The sequence below is a fragment of the Leucoraja erinacea genome, chromosome 4, assembly GCF_028641065.1.
Source record: "Leucoraja erinacea ecotype New England chromosome 4, Leri_hhj_1, whole genome shotgun sequence".
NCBI classification, from domain to species: Eukaryota; Metazoa; Chordata; class Chondrichthyes; order Rajiformes; family Rajidae; genus Leucoraja; species Leucoraja erinaceus.
In genome coordinates, this window is record NC_073380.1 from 29,141,501 (window position 1) to 29,167,121 (window position 25,621).

The 25,621-nt window shown below is 44.0% G+C and overlaps 1 protein-coding gene across 1 annotated transcript in view; it reads right to left on the reverse strand.

Moving 5' to 3' along the window:
- lama1 (laminin, alpha 1) overlaps positions 1 to 25,621 on the reverse strand; it is a 273,548-nt gene that overhangs the window by 182,591 nt on the left and 65,336 nt on the right. Inside the window, exons 4-9 of the mRNA XM_055633912.1 lie at positions 13,409 to 13,651; positions 6,283 to 6,462; positions 4,795 to 4,884; positions 2,464 to 2,581; positions 1,315 to 1,493; positions 529 to 634 (exon numbers count right to left, since the gene is read on the reverse strand). Coding sequence (XP_055489887.1) covers positions 529 to 634; positions 1,315 to 1,493; positions 2,464 to 2,581; positions 4,795 to 4,884; positions 6,283 to 6,462; positions 13,409 to 13,651 — 916 coding nt within the window. The remainder of the gene's footprint in view (positions 1 to 528; positions 635 to 1,314; positions 1,494 to 2,463; positions 2,582 to 4,794; positions 4,885 to 6,282; positions 6,463 to 13,408; positions 13,652 to 25,621) is intronic.

The window sequence follows — 25,621 nt, forward strand, 5'->3', positions numbered from 1 at the left end:
TGATGTTTGACTGATTGGACTTCCCATAGATTTGAAAGCAGATAAATAAAATGTAATTTTCTGATAACATACAGTGTTGGGACTCTGCTAACACTCTTCTGCTTTGATTCGTCTTCTCAATACATCAACGACTATGGATATGCATATTGGCAGAGATGGGGTAGAAAGTTTGTCCAAGGCTGGAAATATTAAATAGTAGAGGGCACGCTTTAAGGGGAGAGGGGCAAAGTTTAAAGGAGATTTGTGGGGCAGGTTTCTTTTACACACAAGGGGTGATGGATGGCTGGAATACACTACCATGGGTGGAGATGGTGGCAGATGATATAGTGCTGTTTAAGAAGCGTTTGGATAGGCACATGGATATGCAGGGAATGGAGGGATCTGGTTTATATGCAGGCAGGTAAGAGTTGGTCTTGGCATCATGTTTGGTGTCGCTATTCTGTCACCAAGTGCCTGTTCCTGTACTGTGCTGTTTTACGTTATATGTCAGTGTTAAGAAACCATGTTATGAAATCAGATCAACTTTACCCTCTTCTGTGACGGCTTTGTTTTCGTCCTTCACACAAGTGGCATTCAGAGACCCTGCTGGGTCACAGTTGCATGACAAGCAAGGGTCAGGGTTAAATGGAGAAACCTAGAAACATGACAACATGATAAGCAAACCAAATCAAACTTCATCTCAGTGATGTGTGTGTATGAAACTTTTTTTAACGATACAAGAGAAGGCAGATGTTGGAATCTGGAACAACAAACGATGCATTGGAGGAACTCAGGATTGATGAGCATCGGTGAGGGGTATGAAATGGTTGACATTTCGGGCCCAAATCTGCATCAGGACCTAATGCAGTTTTTTGACCCAAAACCTTGACCATTCTCTTCCACCCACAGTTGCTGCTAGATCCACTGAGTTTCTTCAGCGGTTTGTTTGGTGGTTGATCTCGATTTAATTCTTTATAACCCAAACACCAACCCAATCTAAATTTATTAACATCTTTAAAAATATAAATAAATGCCAGAATATTGCGACAAAATATCACAATAGTGTAACGATGCTGAAACGGAAAATTAGAAACAAGGAACTGCAGATGCTGGTTTATAAACAAATACACAAAGTGCTGGAGTAACTCAACGGGTCAGGCAGCAACGACCCCACCTGAAACATTACCTATCCATGTTCTCCAGAGATGTTGCCCGACTCGCTAAGTTACTACACCATTTTGTGTCTTCTGAAACAGGAAAGGCTGGTGTCCAAAAGATTACTCATGGCGGCCAACAGATGGAGTTGATAGGATTCCACCTCACATAAAGCATTACCTTGTAAGGTCGGTAGAAGCCATCAATGCAGGTCTCACAATTGATGCCTGCCGTGTTGTTGGTGCAATTAACACATACGCCTCCACCGATAAACTGTCCTGGTATGTTCAGACTCAGGTTGTGATCAGCCACGCTTTGGTCATAGTAACAGTCTTCTGTTTTGCCATGGCAGTTACACTCTGGTTAACAAAGAAATTAGTACAACTGAAGCAGGTGTGTAGACTTTACGACTTTAGAGATACAGCGTGGAAACAGGCCATTCGGCCCATCGAGTCTGCACTAACCAGCAACACAGTCTATACTTACCCACACACACTAGGGATAATTTTACAACTTACCAAAACCAATTACACAGTAAAGTTTGGGAACCGATGTTCTATGCACTCAATCACAGGAAGACTGATTCCAGACCATTTCTGGCCTTTATCCAACCTATCAAAATTCTGCCCTGCCTGTGTTCACCTCTGACCTGCCATGTTTTGACCTGACATGTTTTGACCTGACATGTTTTGTCCTGCCCCTTCACTCTTTTTTCTTATCTTATATTTTTCTTATCTCTGCCCCTGCAATCAGTCTGATGGAGGGTCCCGATCAGAAACGTCACTTGTTCATGTTCTCCAGGGATGCTGCAGAACCAGCTTAATTACTCCAACATTTATGTCTTTCTGGTGTAGCATTTTTTTAGTTTAGTACAGAGATGCAGCATGGAAACAGGTCCTTCGGACCAAGTCCGCGCTGACCAGCAATCATCCATACACTAGCTCTAACCTCCACTCTAGGGACAATTGACAGAAGCCAATTAACCTACAAACCTGCACGGCTTTGGAATGTGGGAGGAAACTGGAGCACCCGGAGAAAACCTACGAGGTCACAGGGAGAACGTAAAAACTCCATTCAGACAGCACCCGTCCTCAGGATGGAACCTGGGTCCCTTGCACTGTACGGCAGCAGATCTACCACTTGCTTTGCAGGATTGTACTCACATTAGTCTGGGCTCTGACTGGAGAACCCAACATGGAGCCGGCAAATTTCTCACCAGGATCGCCGAATTTCTATCCCAACACATTGGAAACTGGGACAAATGGACATAGTGCAGCTGAATTTCTAGACCCTCCATCAAATACACACACACACAAATTCTTGACTTACTCTCACATATGTTGTCTGAGGTGAAGGTTCCCGATTTCCATGGTTTCTGATGGTAACCGGGGCAACACTTGCTGCAGCTCTCTCCGCAGGTGTTGTGTTCACACTGACATTGTAATCTCTAAAACAAAAAGTGACTTCTTTAAAATCTCCATTTAAATTAATGTTTCTAATATTCTAATTTTCACCATTCATTGCTTGTGGCAGGATGTGCAATACAAATATCGACCTGACAGTTGCTGAACATGCAGCAGTTTTCTTTCTTTTCATCCGGCACTACTTTAGAATGTAAAAGCAGGGTTGTAAGGCTGTAATCCCGGGGATATTTGGGTTAACATATGATGAGTGTTTGACGGCACTGGGCCTGTACTCGATGGAGTTTAGAAGGATGATGGGGATGCCTCATTGAAGCTTACCGAATAATGAAAGGGCCTGGAAAGAGAGGATGTGGAGAGGATGTTTCCACTAAGGACCAGAGGACACAGTCTCAGAATAAAAGGAGGTACCTTTGGAATGGAGACGAGGAGGAATTTCTTTAGCCAGAGTGTGGTGAGTCTGTGGAAGTCATTGCCACAGATGGATATGGAGGCCATATCAATGGGTATTTTTAAAGTGGAAATTGACAGGTTCTTGATTAGTAAGGTTGTCAAAGGTGGCGGGGAGAAGGCACGAAAATTGGGGTTGAGAGGGAAACATAGATCAGCCATGAATGAATGGCGGAGCAGACTCGATGGGCCGAACAGCCTGATTCTGCTCCTATGACATGAACTTCCTTCTCATGTTCAGAGCTAATATAAAGTCCGATTCCAGAAATCCAAAAGCAGTCATTTCATTCCATTCAACTGGAGTCAAAACTCAGCTGCACACACATCAACTAATTGACAGCGCTTGATTTGACAAAGGTTGGGGCCATCACATGTTTCTACTTTGCCTGTCTCCGAGTGACGCGGTGGATAAATAAATCCACATTCTCCCTGTGTTTATTCAGGCCAGAAGGCAAAGCTTGGAAGTGTTTGTTTCATGCAAGAGGGCAGGAGGAGCGACAATGGAATGGAGGAAAGGTTAAATATCACTTCAACGGCCAAATCCAGTGAAAATTGTATTTTAAAATGCTCCCAACATTTTATGTTTTAAAATCGACGTTAAAACTGTGCGTGTGTGTCTTTTTAAAAAATGATCCGATTCAGACTTTGAGAAAGTTTCTTTGATTCTCGAATTTCACATTACAGCACGTGGTGACAGTTAGCTCGACTAAATCTATTCCAGGTTTGAGGGGCATTCCTGGAGACGAAAAAAGGCCATTTCATTACTTCATTCCCTCAGCGTCACGACAGACACCAGAATTTCCTTGTACTTAGGCAAAAGCTAGATCGCTCTCTGTGTGAAATAAAATACTAATTTACTGTACTAATTTACTGTTGTGTTGTGTCTTTTGTAAAAAAATCTTTTCTAACAAGTAAATACTGATTCTGTTCTATTCTGTTCTGTAGTTTTTGCACAATCTGCAGGCATTGCCATTATCATTCCACTGCACATCTTGTATGTGTATGACAAATAAAGTTGACTTTTGACTTGACTTGACTCTTATCAGTTAGAGTCGTTGTGCTAATTTGTATCATAACTTGTGACACCAAGAACAAAACTATCCACTGCACAATTCGAGTCTCTGCATTAAAACATTTTGCTGTAAAAGAGCTTCTGATGAAATTTGATTTTGTAAGTTAGAATCCTCTATCCATGTCAACAATTAAAATAATTGCTTGTCCGTGATTTATGTTGGTAATGGTGACAGCCTTAAAGGATGTTTATTCCTTCTGTAAAACAATATAACCTGCAGCTAATTGCTTATGTTAACATCCTTTATTACTTGTGATCATTTTCCCTGAATATGTTGTTTAATTAGGAGTGGGGGTGACACAAAGAAAAGCAGCTTCTGGCTATTATTGATCTCGATAGCCTGGGATAGGACCATCAATAACCAGGTATCAAGACTTGCTAATGATTGCTTCAAATTTAGCTAGCACCCGAGGTACCTGAAATAAATTAACCCGAGCAAGTAGCATTTATATTGTGCCTTTGACATGATTAGAGTCACACTGGGAGAGGGCAGTTCACATAACCTACAACGTTGTCAATGCTTTGGTTTCAAATAATTGTGAAAAGGTGTAAATTTAAGGCTAGACTTAAGAGAGCAATTTAACAAAGACCTGGGGCCTAAAATGACATATTTCCCCCACAAAATATCGTCAAATTGTTGAATTGTGGTCATTTCTTACAAATGTAGAATGCTAGGCATATACACCAATATTCCTATGAGGGTATTGTGGTACAAACCATTAGTTTTCCATCCCATGGACAGCTGGCAGCATGGCCGTAACAGATACACATGCCTCCGACCGAGATATCCTTGATGGAGTAGTAATACTGCGTAAGAAAACAAAGCAAGCACAAATTGAAACCTGCTGGTATTCACAATGACTCACCCCATGGAGTTCCTGAATTTACAGAATGTATATACATCAGTTTTACATTACACAATGGAGTCACTTGAAAATTAGTTCAGAAAAAAAAGATCATGTTAAGAATATCTCTAAATTTTAGCAATTTCACATTCTTATAATTTTTGTTCTTGTTTTAGTTTAGTTTAGAGATGCAGTGTGAAAACAGATCCTTCATTCCACCGAGTCCACGCCGACCAGCGATCCCCGTACACTAACACTATCCTACACACACGAGGAACAATTTACAATTTTACCGAAGCCAATTAGCCTCCAAGCCTGCACATCTTTGGAGTTTGAGAGGAAACGGGAACAGCCGGAGAAAAATCACGCAGGTCACAGTGAGAATGTACAAACTCCGTACAGACAGCATCCGTAGTCAGGATCAAACTCGGTTCTCTGACACTGCACGGTAGCAACTGTACTGCTGCGTCACCGTGCCGCAACACATTCTCAGTTAGACAACTGCGAATGTGTTGCGGCACGGTGACGCAGCAGTACAGTTGCCGCAACACATTCTCAGTTAGACAACTGCACAGAGTAATCTTCTTGCCCCCACCCCTTCCCAACCTGTCTGTAACTTATTCCTCCCTACGTTTCTGTCAGCTCAGCTCAGCTTATCCCATTCATCTCTACACAATTAACAATTTACAATGACCAATCAACCCGATCTCTTTGGGATGAGGGAATTAACGAGAACAGCTGGATGAAACCCATGGTCACAGAGAGAACAGGCAATCTCCACACCGAAAGCAGCAGAGATCAGGATTGAATCCAGATCACTGATGTGAAGCTGCAGCTATCAGCTGCACCACGGCACTGCCCTGGCTTAAAAGCAGGTAAATATAAACATTTTGCTTCAAGTGGCACACCCGTTTGTCATGCAATTTACTGAAATAAAGATGTTTTTTTAAACACATTAGTCCAGTTTAGTTTAGTGTAGAAATAGGCCGTTGGGCCCACCACGCTGACCATGGATGATCCATACAATAGTTCTACGACCTACACACTAAGGACAATACACAGAACCCAATTAACTTACAAACCTGCATGTCTTTGGGATGTGGGAGGAAACTGGATCACCTACGCGGTCAAAGAGAGAATGTGCAAACTCTGCACGGACAGCACCTGTAGTCGGGATCGAATCCGGCTCTCTAGCGCTATGAGGCAGCGGCTCTACCGCAGCGCCACTGTGGGTAAACAATCCTCCATGCAATGCAAGAAAATTGCATTCTGTTTGAGTACATGATGAAACGCCTCCTTTGTCCTGTCGACAAACAATAACGGTGCCAGAAATGGCCTTGGGTGCTTCCAATTTCCTTACCCTGCGTGTAACAATGGGGTCGACCTCCCGCGGGTCATAATATCCAAGGGTCATGAGGTCAGCGTTGAGTGTCCTAATGCGCTGAAGGAGGAGGCGAATATAGCGAGCGGAGGTAAACTCCAACAGAGTTGGTGATGGGTCATCAGCACTCGGCCTGCCGTTGATCAACGAGGTGTGAATCTTCACAGGGAAAAAAATAATATTGTGAGTGAGGCATTCATGCACCGTAAACATCAAACAATAGTCTCTTTGGATTTAATGAAACTTCTCTTAGATATTCACTTTGGTTTAGTTTAGTTTAGAGATACAGTATGAAAACACGTAAACTGCAGGTGCTGGTTTAAATCGAAGATAGACACAAAATGCCAGGATAACTCTAGCAGGACAGGCAGCATCTCTGGAGAGAAGGAATGGGTGACGTTTCGGTTTGAGACCCTCCATCATACTGATGTCAGGGGAGTTGGCGGTATAGAGATAAAATGTAGTCGGAGACAGTACGACTGGTGGGATAACTGGGAAGGGGGGGGGGGGGGGGGGGGGGAGAGGAGAGAGAGGGAAAGCAAGGGCTAGTTGAAGTTAGAGAAGTCAATATTCATTCCGTTGGGGTGAAAGCTACCCACACGAAATATGAGGTGCTGTTCCTCCAGGTTTAATGGAGGTGTTCAGCGAAACGATCGCCGAGCCAGCGCTTGGTCTCACAGATATTTCAGGCGGATTGAGCGGGGGCGATCATTTCACTGAACACCTCCGCACAGTCCGCCTTAACCTACCTGATCTCCCGGTTGCTCAGCACTTTAACTCCCCCTCCCAATCTGACCTTTCTGTGGAAATTGGAGGAAGATCACCTCATATTTTGCTTGGGTAACTTACACCCCAGCGGTATGAACATTGACTTGTCTAATTTCAAGTTGCCCTTGCTTTCCCTCTCTCTCCATCCCCTCCCCCTTCCCAGTTATCCCAGCAGTCGTAGTGTCTCAGACTGCATTTTATCTCTATACCACCCACTCCCCTGACATCAGTCTGAAGAAGTGTCTCAACCCAAAATGTCACCCATTCCTTCTCTCCAGAGATGCTGCCTGTCCCGCTGAGTTACTCCAGCATTTTGTGTCCATTAGTATGAAAGCATGAACTTCAGTCCTCAAAGCTCGCGCCATCCAGTAATCACCCATACACTTGTTCTATGTCTCGCATCATACTTGCTAGAACAATTTGCAGAAGCCAATTAACCCACAAACCTGCATGTCTTTGGAATGTGGGAGGAAACTGGAGTGCCTGGAGGAAACCTACGTGGTCACAAGGTGAACGTGGAAACTCCATAAAGACAGCACCCATAATCTGGTTTGATTCAGGGTCTCTGGCATTGTATGGCAGCAGTTCTACCGCTCCACCACTTTCTTCTTTAGTTTAGAGATACAGCATGAAAACAGGCCTTCGGCCCACAGGTCCATGCCGACCAGTGGTCCCGGTACACTAGTTCTATCCTACACACAAGGGGCAATTTACAGAAGCCAATTACTTTACAAATTGGCACGTCTTTGAAATGTCTTTGAAATGTGGGTGGAAACCAAAGGAAATCCACGCAGTCACAGGGAGAACATTTAAACTCCATACACATAGCACCCGTAGTCAGGATCGAACCCTGGTCTCTGGCACTGTACGGCAGCAACTCTACCGCTGCACCTTCTTATCTGAACAGGATTCACTCATTGGGAGCTCCAAGTTTCTATTTTTATTTAAACTCCGAATCTAGTTCTGGTGAGCAAAAACTGTGCAGCATCCCATGTAGCTTAAAACATATAATTAATTTGAAAGCAGTTACCAAGTGCTATTGAACTCATGTTTCAAAACAAAAAGATGCAAAAGAAGAGCAAAGCGTGCAGAGGTAAGGAGTTTAATGCTCGCCTAAATCTACTGCCCGATTCCTCCAGTTGTTCAGGAAGTTGATGCCTTCAATAGCCTATCATTCATTAAACTATGTGTGTATACAGATGGGATACTGTTTCCAACAGTAGCTTGATAAATGTCTTCTGCCACGGACTTATTATGCGGCTATTATGTATCATGAACATACATAATGCATACTCAACACGACACACCACCACCTGAACAACAGACACTGCAGGCTGCAGATGCTGGAACTGTGAGCAAAAAACAAACTGCTGGATGAAGTCAGCAAGTCAGGCAGCATCTGTAGAAGGAAATGGACAGAAAATGCTTCGGATCGAGACCTGTCTTCAGCCTTGCAATCCATTTCTAAACTTATTTTAGAACTTGGTATTTGAGTGTGGGTTATCCATTTCCCACTGGAACGCTCCTTAGATAAGATCATTTTTCTCTCCTTTAATCAAAATATTATTGGTTCCATGACACTGTGAAGAAACATTCAGTGTGGCATCCCACCTTAAATGCACAATATATACAGTGCTTTGGGGGACTTGCAAAATGCCACACTTCCAATTTTTGCTCTTTCCCTCAAACTAATCCAAACTTAGACTTTAGAGATACAGTGCCGAAACAGGCCCTTCGGTCCACTGAGTGCATGCCGACCAGCGATCACCCCGTACACTAAAACTATCGTATACACTAGGGACACTTTTTCATTCACTCCTGTCAAATTATAGTCAATTGTACAGGGGAAGATTAACCAGCAAATCCTCAGGATTTAGGATGAAATGTAGCACCCTGGTTTTAAGGGCAGCACGCTGGCACAGTAAAGATAGCACAGGTGATGCAGCTGGTGGAGTTGCTGCTTCAGAGCACCTGAGACCCGGGTTCTATGCTGAATCTGGTACCATCTGTGTGGATTTTGCACGTTCTCCCTTTGACCATTTGGGTTTCCTCCGGGTACACTGGTTCCCTTCCACATCCCAAAGACATGCGGGTTTGCAAATAATTGGCTTCTGCAAATTGCCCCTAGTGTGTAAGGAGTGGATGAGAAATTGGGAGAACATGAAACTAGTGTGAACAGATGTTCAATGGTCTGCATGGACTTGTGGGCCGAAGGGCCTGTTTTTATGCTGCGTCGCTACACTAAACATCCCCCAAAGAAACCCACGTGGTCAGAGGGAGAACGTGCAAACTCCACACAGGCAGCACCCGAGGTCAGGATTGAACCTGGGTCTCTGGTGATGTGAGAAAGCAGCACTACCAGCACTACGCCATCCTACTATGGGCTTCTGGCAAACAATATTGGAATGTGCTTGTCACCCAATGCATTATCACATGATTTATTGATCAGCTACAGGAGAGAAAGAATAATTATTGGAGATGGACAGAAAATGGTCCCCACCTTCCCGTGGGCCGGAGTGGTTTCAGATCATTAAGCCTCAGAATGCATAGAAGAAATAAGGATTCTCCAATACTTTGTAAACAGTGCCTGAAAAATAATGATCATTACAGTGGAATATGTTGACACCAGAAGGTACAATCGCTTGGGTTTATAAATAGAGAATTAAATCAGACTTAACAAGACACAATGAACTGCAGATGCTAGAATCGTGAGTAAAACACAAAATGTTCAGCGGATCGGGCAGCATTAGTGGAGGGAATGGATAGGTTGACATTTTGCGTCGGGACCCTTCTTCAAACTCACCTTCTTCAGTCTGATTAAGGGTCCCAAACTATAATCTATCCACTGCCTTTCACAGTCAAGTGAGAAACAAAATGAATAACCACATAAATAAAGGATAATCAGCAACAAACATGGACAATACGTACTTTAATTATAGATCTGAACTGTAACAACACCAAAACCTTATCTCAATATTCCAGCTATATATAGTTCTTTCATTAATATTGCTGCTTTTGTATAGTAAGGCCATGCATATTCCAATACTTCCGCACCAAGCAATGAAAATGTGAATCCCAATTTTGATGAAAGGCAATGGGGCAAGTTAGAAGCTTAACCATTTCTCCTAAAATGAAGCCTGAGGTATTTTAGTGCTACTGCCTCACTTAAAGCACGCCAACCAATTCCTTATTCATCTGAAGAAGTGTCCCGACCCAAAACATCACCTATCCCAGATCTCCAAAGATGCTGCCTGCCCTGCTGAGTTACTACAGCATTTTGAGTCTATTTGTGTAAATCAGCATCTGGCTTATCAGACCACTTTTTGGAGCATTGATCAGTTTTGGGCCCCATATCCGAGTTCGGCTGTGCTGGCATTGGAGAGGGTCCAGAGGAGGTTTACGAGAACGATCCCAGAAATGATTGAGTTTGCATAAGATGATGGCACTGAGACTGTACTCGCTAGAATTTACAAGGATGAGAAGGTTTCTCATTGAAATTTACTGAGTAGTGAAAGGCTTGGATAGAGTGAATGGGGAGAGAATGTTTCCACCAGTGGGAGAGTTTAGGACCAGAGGCCATAGCCTCAGAATAAAAGGTCGTACTTTAAAAAGGAGATAAGGAGGAATTTCTTTAGTCAGAGGGTGGTGTATCTCTGTAATTCATTGCCACAGAAGGCTCTAGGGACTGTCAAAAGATATTTTTAAGGTGGAGATTGACAGATTCTTGATTGGTAAGGGTGGGGATGGGGTTGAGAGGGAATGGGCCAAATGGGACTTGATGGGCCAAATGGCCTAATTCTGCTGCTAAAACTAATGAACATATGCAATTCCTTATGTCTCCTATTCACTCACAATGGATGATGGAATGACAAAAGGATTTGAGGTGCATACATCCACGAGAAATGAGTAAGGTGCTATCTAATGAACTCTCAGGGTGTCCTGTGAAAGGAAATACGCTAACAGAAAGAGAGACATCCATCTATAAGAGGGATGTCTGGAGTGTTTCTGATTGGGGGCTTTTACAAGGCTTTTAGTCTAATTGTTCATTTTACTTCTTTCCCCAATGCTCTTCCTCTTCCCAGCTGGGACAGTCCATCAAGAAGCGCATTGAAACTCCTTGTTCAAGCTGCTGAATTTAAATTACAATTAGATTGTTTTGTTTAGCTAGGAGATACAGCATGGAAACAGGCCTTTTGGCCCACTGAGCCCTCGCCAACCAGAGATCAGCCATGCAATACACTAGTTCTTTCCGACACACTAGGGACAATTTACAGAAGCCAATTAACCTACACACTTGCACATCTTTGGAATGTGGGATGAAACTGGAGCACCCTGAGAAAGCCCACACCGTCACAGGGAGAACAGACAAACTCTGTACAGACAGCGCCCGTAGTCTGGGTCAAGCCCAACTCTACTGCTGCACCACTGTGCCACCCTCAAATAGCAAATGAATTCATCAGGATTCGACCTGCATTTGAAAGTAATAAAACACACACTGGTTTTGAGCAATTGTGTTCACCACCTGCTTCAATGCATCAGCTCTTAATAGTTCTTGTGAAGGTGAACAACTTTAGTGATTTTAACTATCTGCTCACCTATTTGCCACTGAGTTGCTATGGTTAATAAATTCTTCCAAGGCCACGTGAATATAGGACAGTATATGCTTTGGGTAACTTGATTTTTTCGGTCTGTGTATGTCATCCATCTGTAATATTGGCTCAGCTTCCTTGTTTCTTTGCAGCCACCTTCTGAGTTCTTCCAGTGTTTTTTTTTTTAATGTTTTTTTTCTCCCCTGTCTTTCTTTTATTCTTGGAAGCAGAGGGCATGCCCAGCATGACCTGCAGGGATTGTCTTCCTGCTCTGCCCTTTGCAACTCCTTCATTCTTTTGTCTGTGTTCTTGCTTTCTAACTGTTACATCGAAACATAGAAATTAAGTGCAGGTGTAGGCCATTCAGCCCTTCGAGCCAGCACCACCATTCAATATGATCATGGCTGATCATCCAACTCAGTATCCTGTACCTGTCTTCTCTCCATACCCCCCGTCCCTTTAGCCACAAGGGCCTATTCTAACTCCCTCTTAAATATAGCCAATGAACTGGCCTCAACTACCTTCTGTGGCAGAGAGTTCCAGAGATTCACCACTCTCTGTGTGAAAAATGTTTTTCTTATCTCGGTCCTAAAGGATTTCCCCTTTATCCTTAAACTGTGGCCCCTTGTCCTGGACTTCCCCAACAGCAATCTTCCTGCATCTAGCCTGTCCAACCCCTTAAGAATTTTGTAAGTTTCTATAAGATCCCCCCTCAATCTTCTAAATTCTAGAGAGTACAAGCCAAATCTATCTAGTCTTTCTTCATATGAAAGTCCTGACATCCCAGAACTGTTCCCATTCAATCATTGACCAGTTATCCTTGTTTACAGCCTATCCCCATGGTCACTCTAGTCTTTCTCTCCCAAACTCCCTGCAGCTTAATGAGCTGCGTTTGTCTCCTTCCCGGTTCTGACCCGCGATCTCTGACTCAGAACGTTAGCCAGGTTTCTCTACCCACAGATGCGGCCTGACCTGCTGAGTTTTTCCAGCATTTTCCGCTTTTATTTCAGATTCCCAGCTTTTGCTGTTTTCGGTTTGGTTTTCATTGGATGCAGAAGTGGGGCCTGAATACAGAAGTGTGAAATGCGTACCTCCAAATTCAGGGACAGTCTCTTGCCAGCTGTTATCATGCAACTGAACTGTCCCATCAACAACTAGAGAGCAGTCCTGACCTACCATCTACCTCACTGTAGATTCTCTGACTATATTTAATCGGATTTTACAGGACTTTATCCAGCACTAAATGTTATTCCCTTTATCCTGTATTTGCACACTGTGGGAAGCTTAATTGTAATCATATATAGTTTATCACTGTACCTCAGTACATGTGGCAATAAACTAAACTAAACTTAACTAAATTAAATTAATCTAATCTAATCTAAACTAATCTAAACTCAATTTACTTGTGCATTCCCTATTGCTCTTAAGTAGATATTTTGGTTTGGAAGGATTTAGAGGGATATGGACCAAATGCAGGCAAATGGCATTAGCCCAGAATGCTAACATGGCCAGCATGGACAAGTTGAGCTGAAGGACCTGTCCCCGTGCTGTCTCTCTCCGCTGCTGCAGCAGCCATAACCATAATTGCCCTTGTGAACTTCAACCAGCATTGGCTGCACTGTGTGTTTGCATTAGTGTTCCTTCTCCAGCCCAATTCCCTCTGTTGATGAGTGAACCATCACAACCCTATTTTAAAATGCAACTCCCGGCAATGTGCTACTGTTATCTTTCTCTGAAGACGACTTTACCTCTCCGTGTTCCAGTGGAACGAGCCTGGAATAATAAGACGTGCAGATCACTTCGTTGTCTCTTTTGTAAGTGGGCGGCCCCGTTCGAGGTACGATGTTGTAACGGGTCAAGCACTCAGTGTCACTTGAGGCGTAATACTGCCAGGGTTCAAACTTAACGCCATCGATCGATCGCTCCAGAACCCAGTTTCCAGGACGTGGAGAATTTGCTGCTTTAATTATAAAGTAGGCAACTTGAAATACCTAAATAAAAGAAAGAAGTTCAAGTCAAACATGCTGATGCTCTTGCTTATACATATTTGGAAAATGTCGAAACATTTTAGCAGCCTACACCCCTCCCCTTGCGGACGTCAAGATTGCTCGGAATGAACTGTGCTCCCCTACCAACAGCTTTGAAATCAAACACCCTGAAGCTCTGGTCACTGTACGCGGACACTTTGCTCAAGCCAAAGTACTACCAGCATGTCTCTTGTCCCACCAGAGGCCAGAACACCCTCGACCACTGCTGCACATCAATAAAAAAGCACCGCCGCTCTGTTTCATTTTGGGGAAATCTCATCACCTCGCTGTGCCTCAACTCCCTGCTTCCAAACAAAAACTGAAGCAGGAGGCAACTGAACCATCCTATCAACAAGTAGAGAGCAGTCCTGAGCCATTATCTATCTCACTGGAGACTTTCAGAGTATTTTTTATTTGAACTTTGCTGGATTTTTATCTTGCACTAAATGTTATTCCCTTTATCATTTTGTGTGTGCGGCGTGACCAATGTCGCAGCGGCCTCTGCAGTCCGTCTGTCTTTTTCTTTGTCCCGTTGAGTGTAGTTTGTATTGGGTTTTTTTAATTGTTTTTAACTGGGTATGTGTGGGGGATGGGTGAAACTTTAAAATTTCTTCCCTGTACGGGGGACCTGACATTTTCCCTGTCGGGTCTCCATTGTCATTGATGCCTAGCACCGTGGACGACCAGGGGGCTCCAGTCGTGGAGCCTGCAGACTTACCATCGTGGGGCTGGCTGAGTTCGGAATGGGAGGAGCTGTGGTGGCGCGCTGCTGCGACCCGACATCGGAGCTCGGAAGCTCCAGCCGCAGGTCCGGTGGATGGTGACATCGGGAGCCTGCGGGTCCCTAGTGGGAGACCGCTTTTCGGAACTCACGCAACGGCAACTTCTCTCGCCCGAGTTGCGGGGCTGAAAATGACCTGGAGCGGGGCATTACATCGCCCGGCGCGGCTTTAACGGGCGATGTATCGCACGACTTGCTAGCGCCCGCCGGGGGCTCCAACATCAAGACACAGAGTGCGGACTTGCATCGCCCGGCGCGGCCTTAATGGCCATGGGACTTACTTACTATCGCCCGCCGGGGGCTTTGACTTTGACACCGGGAAAAGAATGCAGGGGAGAGACAAGACTTTGCCTTCCATCACAGTGAAGAGGAGATTCACTGTGATGGATCTAAACGGTACATCATTACCTTATGGATTTGAGCGACATCGATGGCCAATGATTTGTCAGATCATTTGATTTGAGCAGATTATTTTGTTAGTAAAATGTCTCCATAGCAGTTGTTGTGGAGCTTCCCGAAGTTGACACAAAGGAATTAAGTTAGCGACTTGGTACGCACAAAAGGTAAACAAGAGACAGTGTGTTGCCAAACTGAAGATTGGCTCAGTTTCTTAGTTTTGATGATCAATTTACGTAAAAAAAAATATTTTAAATATTTTTAAAAGTCGGGAAATATATCGTAAACAATCGTTGCGTTTTTGACACCACCGTTTTTGATGTATTAAATTGCAAAATAATTAACGCACTCAAAGAACGCTACTACTATAGGACACCTCATTGGGTGTTTGAAAAGCCTTAGAGGTTTGGTGCCTCCTTGGTTTAACTTACGGAGGTACCGACCGCGGTAACGGATGTTGTGACAATGGACACCAAGCACAACTACCGTTATGAGATCTTTACTGTACAGTATTACCTTTATGTTTAAACTCAATTTAAAATGACACGTTACTTGCAAAAAAAGGTGCAGCAGATTAAGTTCTGATTATCAATTGCTGACACTGTCTGCAACGTGTACAATTTAGTTATTATTTAAGGCAAAGAATATAAATAAAGACCTGGAACTTAGGACACTACAGCACAAGAACAGGTCCTTTGGCCCACAATGTCTGTGCCAAACATGATGCAAAGACCATCTCTTATCTACCAACACATAATCCATATCTTATCTCTCCATTCCCTGCATGTCCCTCCAAAAATCTCTTAAATGCCACTATCATATAGTTTTTTTTAATTTACTTTAGTTTAGAAGTACAGCATGGAAACAGTCCATTCAGCCCACTGAGCCAACTCATTAGTTTGATCGTACACACTCCAGGGTCAATTTACAGAAGCCAATTAACCTACTGGTTGCTCATGTCTTTGGGATGTGGGAGTAATCTGGAGAAATCCTAAGCAGTCATAGGGAGAATGTGCAAACTCTGTACGGACAGCACCCAAAGTCAGGCTCGAACCCGGGTCTTTGGTTCTGTAATGCCCCTGTCCCACTTAGGAAACCTGAATGGAAACCTCTGGGGACTTTGCGCCCCACCCAAGGTTTCCGTGCGGTTCCCGGAGGTTGCAGGTTGCAGGTAGTGGAAGGAGGTAGGGAGACTGACAAAAACCTCCGGGAACCGCACGGAAACCTTGGGTGGGACGCAAAGTCTCCAGAGGTTTCCGTTCAGGTTTCTTAAGTGGGACAGGGCATTAGGCAGCAACCCTACCACTGTTCCACTTTGTCGCCCTGGATATCTGCCTCAATCACCACGCCCGGCTGAGTGTTTCTGGCAATATCTGCTCCACGCTGTATCTATCAATTAATCAATCCTCGAACTTTACTGCGCAGATATAGGTCCAGAAACACCAAGATTTCCTAAAATGGACACAAGAAGCTGGAATAACTCAGCAAGTCAGGCAGCATCTCCAGAGAAAAGAAATCGGTGACTCTTCTTCAGACTCTATCGTGACCCCTCACCAGGAGACAGTATAGGAGGTAGCTGGGGAGGCCAAAGTTCAGCAGCTGTTCTGGGGGATGAAGTGGAGCAAGAAGGGTGCGGTGTACAAACACTGAACATAAAACTAGAGACGGGGAGGGACAGAATTCTTTAACCATCAGTGCAATTCCCTCTGCCTTCATGCTGACTTGGAGAACTCTCATATCCCTGAAACTATCTATGGTATGTGAGCCTCACGTTCCCACAAAAATAGGACCCTCTTTTCTTAGCCGCTTGAGTTACCCCATAACTTGGCTTCAATCAACAACTCAAGGAATCCAGCTTCATATCTTCACTTGAATGTGCAACTATATAAATAAAAAAACACAAGTAACAAACCTACCCAATTAAACATCTACAGGATAAAGCCATTCACTGATGGGAAAACTAAATGACCCAAAATGTCATACAAAAGTAATTGTATGGTGCAAATAACATTTTACTTTGCACATTATTTCTCTTCTTAAATTTCTACAGCTGCAGTGGCTTAAATTATCTCTGGGAAATTTCAGAATCTCACACACAACACTATCTGTTCATTTGCCTCTCAAATTCAGGCTGGTTAAAAAAAAAAGAGAGTATAAATTCTATATCTGTGCTCAAATTTGTGCTAAAAGGACATGGTATTTTCACCCCAAGGAGCAGATCTCAAATAAATGTAGCTGTTATAAAGTTGACTCACACTAACGTACTAAGGTTATATGGGGGAACAGCCACAAAGATAGGCCAACAAAAGGCTTTTAAATGCTATCGCTGAGGCAGCTTAACTGTAGCCAAAATGTCATCTGAAACCCAATCGATCAAGACATTCTTGACATTTTTGGAGTGGGGATGGAGATGCCCTAACAAGAACTTTGTTGACAAATGGCGATGACCTCTGACCTACACCAGTGATAGCTCTGGAAAGCTGAGAAACCAGCAGCTACCACTTAGCATCCCATTGTACCCAGAACTGTTCACTCAGGAAATCCCTTCCTCCTTCCCCTCCCCCTTCCAGTAGACAACCTGCATTGTCATGTTATGCTTGTACAGTGGTTCACTTAAGTATCTTGTATCTGAAGCCATTCTGAGCCAGGAGCAATAACCTCCATTTACCATGCATCTTTTTTTAATGCAGTGCAAATGCACTAGGTATTTTACAGGAGCAATATCATACGTCCACAATCACAATCACAATAATACTTTATTAGCCAAGTGTGTTTTGCAACATACGAGGAATTTCATTTGCCAAGATAGTCATATATATAAAAAGCAACGGAACACACAAAATACATTTTAACATAAACATCCATCGCAGTGACTCGTCCATATTCCTCAATGTGATGGAAGACGAAAAAAAGTTCAATCTCTTCCCTTTGATCTCCCGTGGTCAGGGGCCTCGAGCCCTCCGTTGACGGGACGATCTTGACTCCCGTAGCCGGCGGCAGGCCCTCTGCATCGAGGCAATCAGCTCCTGCATCTGGGGGGTGTCAGTTCCCCCACGCCGGGTGATTGAACGTTGGAGCTCCCGACATCCACGGCCTCTCCAGAGACTGCGAGCTCCCGATGTAAAGACCGCAGGCTACGGTTGGAGCGATCCGGGGCAAGGGAATCGACTCCGATGCAAGTCCACGTTCTGCGGTGGGGCCCAAGGTCAGTCCGAGGAGGCCTCCAGCTCCATTGATGGTAGGCTGCAGAGCGACCGTAGAATGCAATCCGAAAATTAATCGCATCTCCGGCAAGGTAATAAACTTGAAAAAAAGTTTCCCCTGACCTCACCCCCCCCTTCACCGCCCCCACATAAAAACAAACCGGAGAAAATTCACACAAACTTTTAACACATACTAAAAAAAATGTTTAAAACAAATTGTTGGCGGGGCTGCCAATTGCGCGGCACCCGTGGTGGTATTAAGGTTCATGTGATAGGGTCAGAATTGGGCCATTCAGCCCAACAAGTCTACTCTACCATTCAATCATGGCTGATCCGTCTTTTCCTCTCAACCCCATTCTCCTGCCTTCTTCCCATAAGGTGCTTTGATTTCCTCCCATATCCCACAAGCAAGCCGGTTGCCAGGTTTCTGTTTTTGTAAACTGGCATCTGCAGTTCCTTGTGTCTGCGTTTGTTGTGTTAGTTGACTGTAATATACAGTAAACTGTCCACAATGCGTTGGTGAGGAGAGCCATGGGGTGAATAAAGTGGAATTAGCAGCGGGTGAGTCATGCCGTTTCAGATGACCACAGGTTTTTAGAGAGTGAAATGTGGCAGCACAGTTGGAAGGGCTTTGATAAAGTCTTCCTTACCCCTGGAAAAACCTCCCCGTTGATAATCTTCGAGGAAATGTCTCTGGCTATCCCACAGTGACATGTGAGCCAGGATGTATCACTTCTTACTCGCATCAATGTTTTCACTAATGTGACCAAAAGGAAGATTTTGGGGGGCCCTTTATAGGCATTTAAGGTTTTATTTTTTTAGTTAAACAATGATCTTCCAAAGTGAGCTTCTAAAAGCACCCTCTTTGAGCAGATGTCAGAACGAGCTGTTATCTGAAGGCCTGGCGCAACCTCACAGCAGTTTTTGAAGTGATCCGAGTTAAATGAAACACAGACACACCATGTCACTGGGTTACAATGCAGGCGGAAACCAGAAAAATGTTCACACGCTGTAGGCAACTAATCCAAATGAAGTATTCTCTCTATCAGCATGGACATCCAAGAGAATACTCCCAGGCACTTTTAAATCCACCGTTATTAACAAATGGCTGCAGAGGTTTCGCCTAACAGCACATATAATAAACCAACTTGGCTTTCGGAACTGAACTGTGTGAAAAACAGTCCAAAGACTTCCCAGTCCAAACAAAGAACCTCAGTAGCAAGTTTTTACTTATATATTCACAGGGCATGTGTGTTACTGGGAGGCCTCATCACCTTTCACTGGAATGGCTTGCGAGAGAATTAATCATGCCGTTCTGGATCTGCAATTACTAATGGCTCGGAGGCAAGATGGCAGATTCCCTTCCCTGCAGGTCACTAGTGGGATTTTAAACAATAATCCAACAATATTTTGTTTGGTGTAGGAAAGAACTGCAGATGCTGGTTTATACCGAAGATAGACATAAAATGCTGGAGTAGGCAGCATCTCTGGAGAATATGGATAGCTGATGTTTTCCTCAACCTACCCTTACCAATCAAGAACCTATCAATCCCCTCATTAGAAATTCCCAATATTAAGGGAAGATATACTATTCCTTCAGGAATACCACCTTCTGAAAGAATTGGTCTTAGCCATAGCAAGCAACCAAGCATCTTGTTTAGTTTTTGGAACAAATATGGAACAGATGACCAGGGAAAGACACTCTGGCTATCCCACAGTGACAGAGAAGGCCCTATTTTAACATAAAATTAAACATACTGTAACTGCTGAAAACACAATGTTAGCTGTGGTGCAGGGATCTTAAGGATAGGAAATGAATCAGGCTAGTTAGAGTTAGAAACATAGAAACGTAGAAAATAGGTGCAGGAGTAGGCCATTCGGCCCTTCGAGCCTGCACCGCCATTCAATATGATCATGGCTGATCATCCAACTCAGTATCATGTACCTGCCTTCTCTCCATACCCCCTGATCCCTTTAGCCACAAGGGCCACATCTAACTCCCTCTTAAATATAGCCAATGAACTGGCCTCAATCACCTTCTGTGGCAGAGAGTTCCAGAGATTCACCACTCTCTGTGTGAAAAATGTTTTTCTCAACTCAGTCCTAAAAGACTTCCGCCATATCCTTAAACTGTGACCCCTTATTCTGGACTTCCCCAACAATGGGAACAATCTTCCTGCATCTAGCCTGTCCAACCCCTTAAGAATTTTGTAAATTTCTATAAGATCCCCTCTCAATCTTCTAAAATTATAGTGAGTACAAGCCAAGTCTATCCAGTCTTTCTTCATAAGACAGTCCTGACATCCCAGGAATCAGTCTGGTGAACCTTCTCCGCACTCCCTCTATGGCAATAATGTCCTTCCTCAGATTTGGAGACCACAACTGTACACAATACTCCAGGTGTGGTCTCACCAAGCCCCTGTACAACTGCAGCAGAACCTCCCTGCTCCTATACTCAAATCTTTAGTTGTAAAGAAAGCATATGGTAAGCATATGGTTGCTTTCATCGATTGGGGAGTTGGGGAGTTGAGTATACGAGTCAGGAAGTCATGCTACAGCATTATTGCACTTTGGTTAGGCCGCATTTGGAGTATTGTGTGCAGTTCTGGTCACCCCATCAGAGGACGGATACAGAGGCTTTCCAGAGGGTGCAGACGAAGTTCGCCAGAATGCTGCCAGGATTAGGGGGTTTTAGCAATAAGGAGAGGTTGGACAAACTAGTATTGTTTTAGACTTTAGAGATACAGCATGGAAACAGCCCTTAGGTCCACCACACCGACCAGCAGTCGCCCCATACACTAGCACTATCCTACACACTGGGGAAAATTTACAATTTTACCAAAGCCAATTATCCTACAACCCTGCACATCCTTGGAGTGGGGGAGGAAACCGGAGCACCAGAGAAAATCCATGCAGTCACAGGGGGAACGTACATACTCCATGCAGATAGCATCCGTAATCAGGATCAAACCCAGGTCTCTGGCGCTGTAAGGCAGCAACTAAAATTGAAAGGAGATTTGTGGGGCAGATTTTTCTTTGGCCTGGGGGTGTTGGGTGCCTGGAATGCGCTGCTCGGTGTGGTGGTGGAGCCAGATATGATGGTGGCCTTTAAGAGACTTTTAGATATGCACATAGATATGCAGGGAATAGAGGGATATGGATCAGATGAGAGCAGAGATAAATTTAACCTGACATCATGTTCGGCACTGATTCTGTGCGGCAAATGGCCCACTTCACTGCTGTACTGTTCTCTATTTTAGAGGGTGGGGAGAGAAGGAGAAGTCATTTGAAGCCAATGAGGTGAGGGATAGTTAAGTTTAGAGATACAGTATGGAAAAAGGCCTCATCGGCCCACCGAGTCCACGCCGACCATTGATTATCCATTCACACTAGTTCTATTTTACCCTGCTTTTGCCATCACTCCATATACACTGGGGGGGACTTACAGACGTCAATTAACCTGCAAACCCACACGTCTTTGTGATGTGGGAGGAAACTGGGGCACCTGGAGGAAACCCACACGGTCACAGGGAGAACGTGGCAACTCCACACAGACAACATCTGATGTCAGGATCTAACCCAGGTGTCTGGCGTTGTGAGGCTGCAGCTCCAACAGATGTGCCACTGTGCAGCCTGGTTGTGTGACAGAGATGGGTTTGGGGTTAGAGAATGGAATATTATTCAAGCCGTCCGATAATTTAAGGTAAACCTAACCATGTCTGCAAGTGGAGCCTCTGACGAGGTACTGGACACAGAGATCTTTGGTGATCATGTTTAACCCATTTACCTTCTGTTTGACACTGCCTGCTAAAGTACTTGTGTGCTCATCACACACTTGGCTGCATTTGGAATGAGTGGCTTCTGCCTGCACCAAACATTTTTCTGTTCAGTCCCTGAAGCAGCGTAATCAAACCATGAAAATGGCAGCTGATGCAGCTCATTCTAAATCCTTCTTCAGCAGTCAGTTAAAGCAAATTATTCTTTTCACTTCAATCAACGAAGTTCAGTTAAAATAAATCAACCCTGGCTCCTTGTAATTCAATGTTACAGTTTTAGCACACAGCAGTCATTCACCATTCGATGACCCATCAATGGATTTCATTTTAATTCAAAGTTGAAAGGCCTGCTTCTTTCCTTCCCTGTCAACAGTATCCTCTTTTTCTCAATACCGTGTCCAATGGTTTTAAATGAAACAGAGCCTGACTTTAGGTTGGGGCTGGGACATAGAGCTTGTATGGGGAAGGGGTAACTTTGTGGCTTAGGTTTAGAAACTTGCTTTGGCTGCAGTGGAACATATTGATTCTCGATACTGTGTCAACGCTGTCTTCATCGACAGATCGGCGGTAGAGAGAGACAAAAAACTTCAGATTCCTGGGTGTGCATTTCACTGAAGATCTGTCCTGGACCCAGCACATTGATGCAATTTTTTTTTAAAGCCCATCAGCGCCTCAACTTCCTTAGAAGACTGAGGAGATTTGTTATGAATAATCTCTTGAACTTCTACAGGTGTACAGTAGAAATCATCTGGTTGCATCAAGGACAGCTTCAGCAACTTGAACGCCCACGAACAACGAAGACTGTAAAAGTGGCAAACACTTCCCAGTCCATCACGAGTACTGAACTCCCCACCATCAAAGGGATTACCAGGAGTTGTTGCTTCAAAAAGGCAGCCAACATCTTCTGACACCCACACCGCCCGGGCCACACTCTCAGTTCACTCCTGCCAAAGGTATAGGAAGGAGGTATAGAATCCTGAAAAGTATAACATTGTAGCGGCGCCTGCCGGCGTACGCAGAGATCGAACCCGGCGTTCGGAAGCCGCGGTCACGTGACTCAGGAGGGGCCGCTTGTTTCGCGAGGTTAGACTGCCAAAACATTCAGATTTAAAAGCAGCCTCTTCCCAACAACCTTACAACCTCCTAAAATGCTCCAAACTACAAAGTAGTAGGAGATGAGAGCCTTGAAGACCCTGGATGCCAGGCCACCTACAGTGGTGAAGGTCAGTTGATGCATCATCTAACTACAGATACATCTAATCAGCTGGAAATATTGGCAGAAATACAAAAGGAAGATGGCCAATTATTTACCACCCTTAACCTGATCTAACATTAAATGAGGTCAAGGTTCAATAAGCCCACGGTGGATAAGTTTGAATACTTACTTCCTGATAACAAATTCTATCAAACAGATAGAATAGATAGGATAGATTTGGGGCGTACGGTGGTGCGGTGGTGGATTTACTACAACTCAGTACTTGAGACCCAGGTTCAATCCTGACTACAGGTGCTGTCTGTACGGAGCTTGTACATTGTCCCTATGACCACATGTGTTTTCTCCGGGAGCTCCGGTTACCTCCCACATTCCAAAAACATGCAGGTTTGTAGATTAATTGGCATCTGCAAATTGTCCCTAATGTGTAGTATATACTGAACCAGTATATGGGAGATTGTTGACCAGCATGGACTCGGTGGGCCGAAGGACCTGTATCTCTAAACTAAACTAAACTAACACCAACTATTGGGGACAATATCTGTAATAATACCTGAAGAATCTCTAAACTAAAGAAATTTAAAATTTACATATAAAAGTTTCACACTCCCCTTCATTTCCTGGGGTGGGATTGATATATGTGAGATACTGATCATATTTCAGCAGCAATTTTTTCTCACCCGACCATAAGTATCTCACAGGTAACTTTTTCAGGCAGTGTGGGATTGTTTTAACATGAATCATAAATGCTGACGGTCTGAACCCCATCAATTGTTGCCCAGCAAAATCTGTGCATTGTTTGCCCAGTCTATAGCTCCGTGATGCAGTTCCTGTCAATTATACAAAGGCTTATATAAGAATTATCCAAATACAAAGAAACATACAAAATTACACAGTCATTTTGGTATTAAGCGGTATTCAGTGATATCAACGTGGGCCTATTGAACCTTGACCTCATTTAATGTTAGATCGGGTTAAGGGTGGTAAATAATTGGCCATCTTTCTTTTGTATTTCTGCCAATATTTCCAGCTGATTAGATGTATCTATCGTTTGATGATGCATCAACTGACCTTCACCACTATAGGTGGCCCGGCATCCAGGGCTTTCAAGACTAGACACCCTAATCTTTGAGAATCCAGCTAAAAAAGTTTGTCGTTGTCTTAATGATCTGGGTTGGAGTCCCGCTGGGGGGGTGGTGGGGGGGAGAAAGGGCTTCAAACAACCACTGATAATGATTACAGTTTCAAATCAAAAGCTATTCCAGCCAGTTGCTTGCAGTGAAGAGTTCACAGAGTGCTCCCAACCTCCCAAGCAGACAGGGACACAAAGATATTTGAAATGAAAATGTCAGTGAAGCACAAGATAAGTTCATTGCTCCAGACTATTCCAGCCAAACAACTGCTCATCTCACCAGATCTAATGCAACCTGACAGGTGGGTGGAGATAACAATGATGGCAGAAAGTAACATAGAATCTCACCGTGCACATCAGCAAACAAAGAGCAGGATTCCCCTTGACCTTAAACCAAGCTCCACATTCATTCAATACCAATATAACGTCCAAAAAGGAACAAAATAAATAAATAAATGTGGAGAAAGGAATCGCAGGTGCTGCTTTAAACTAAAGATAGACACAAAGTGCTGGAGTAACACAATGGACCAGGCAGCGTCTGTCGAGAAAAGTGATGTGTGATGTTTTGGGTCCCGTCCCTGCTTTGTTCTGACCTTTTCTAACCTCCAGTTCCCTCCCCTCTACTTTCAGTCTGAAAATCTCTGCCCAAATGTCACCCAGCTTTTTTATCTAGAGATGCTGTCTGATCCAAATAGTTGCTCCAGCACTTTGAATGCCTTGGCAATTCAAAGATTTGATGATGTTTAGATGTTGTTGAGTGTATCTGCCTCCACCGTTCTTTAGGCAGCGCATTCCAGATACCAACCACTTCCTGTGTTGGAAAAAATCAACCTCAAACCCCTCTAAACCTTCTCTGTATCACATGTCCTTTTAACTTTGACACCCCCACTAGGAGGCTCGCACTATCTATCCCATCTCATAACTTTATATATCGATATCAGGCCTCCCCTTTCTCCTCTGCTGCAGACAGTCTTATATTAAGCCTCAGGGCTGGTCTAGATATTCGGCATTGCCTGCTGCACCTCCACAGGCACGTACCTGTCCAAAAAGAGGAATTAAGGGCTGTCAACAGCTAATTTCAAGGTGACTTAAACCAGGCAACAGTGTGAGGCACAACTAACTGCACCTAAAACATGGGGGAAGCAATCACTGAAACCTGTATTAGTTTTAAAACTAAACTAAATTAACACAAACGCACAGGTACTATCGCAATGTTTAAGCAGGTACTATTGCAACATTTAAGAAACATTTAGACCGGTACATGGATAGGATAGGTTTAGAAGGATATGGGCCAAATGCAGGCCAGTGGTATTAGTGTAGACGGGACATGTTGGCCGGTGTGGGCAAGTTGGGCCGAGGGGCCTGTTTCCACGCCCTGACTTGATGACTCTATGGGAGAAAAATCGCTGGAGTACATGAAGAACCTTCACTCA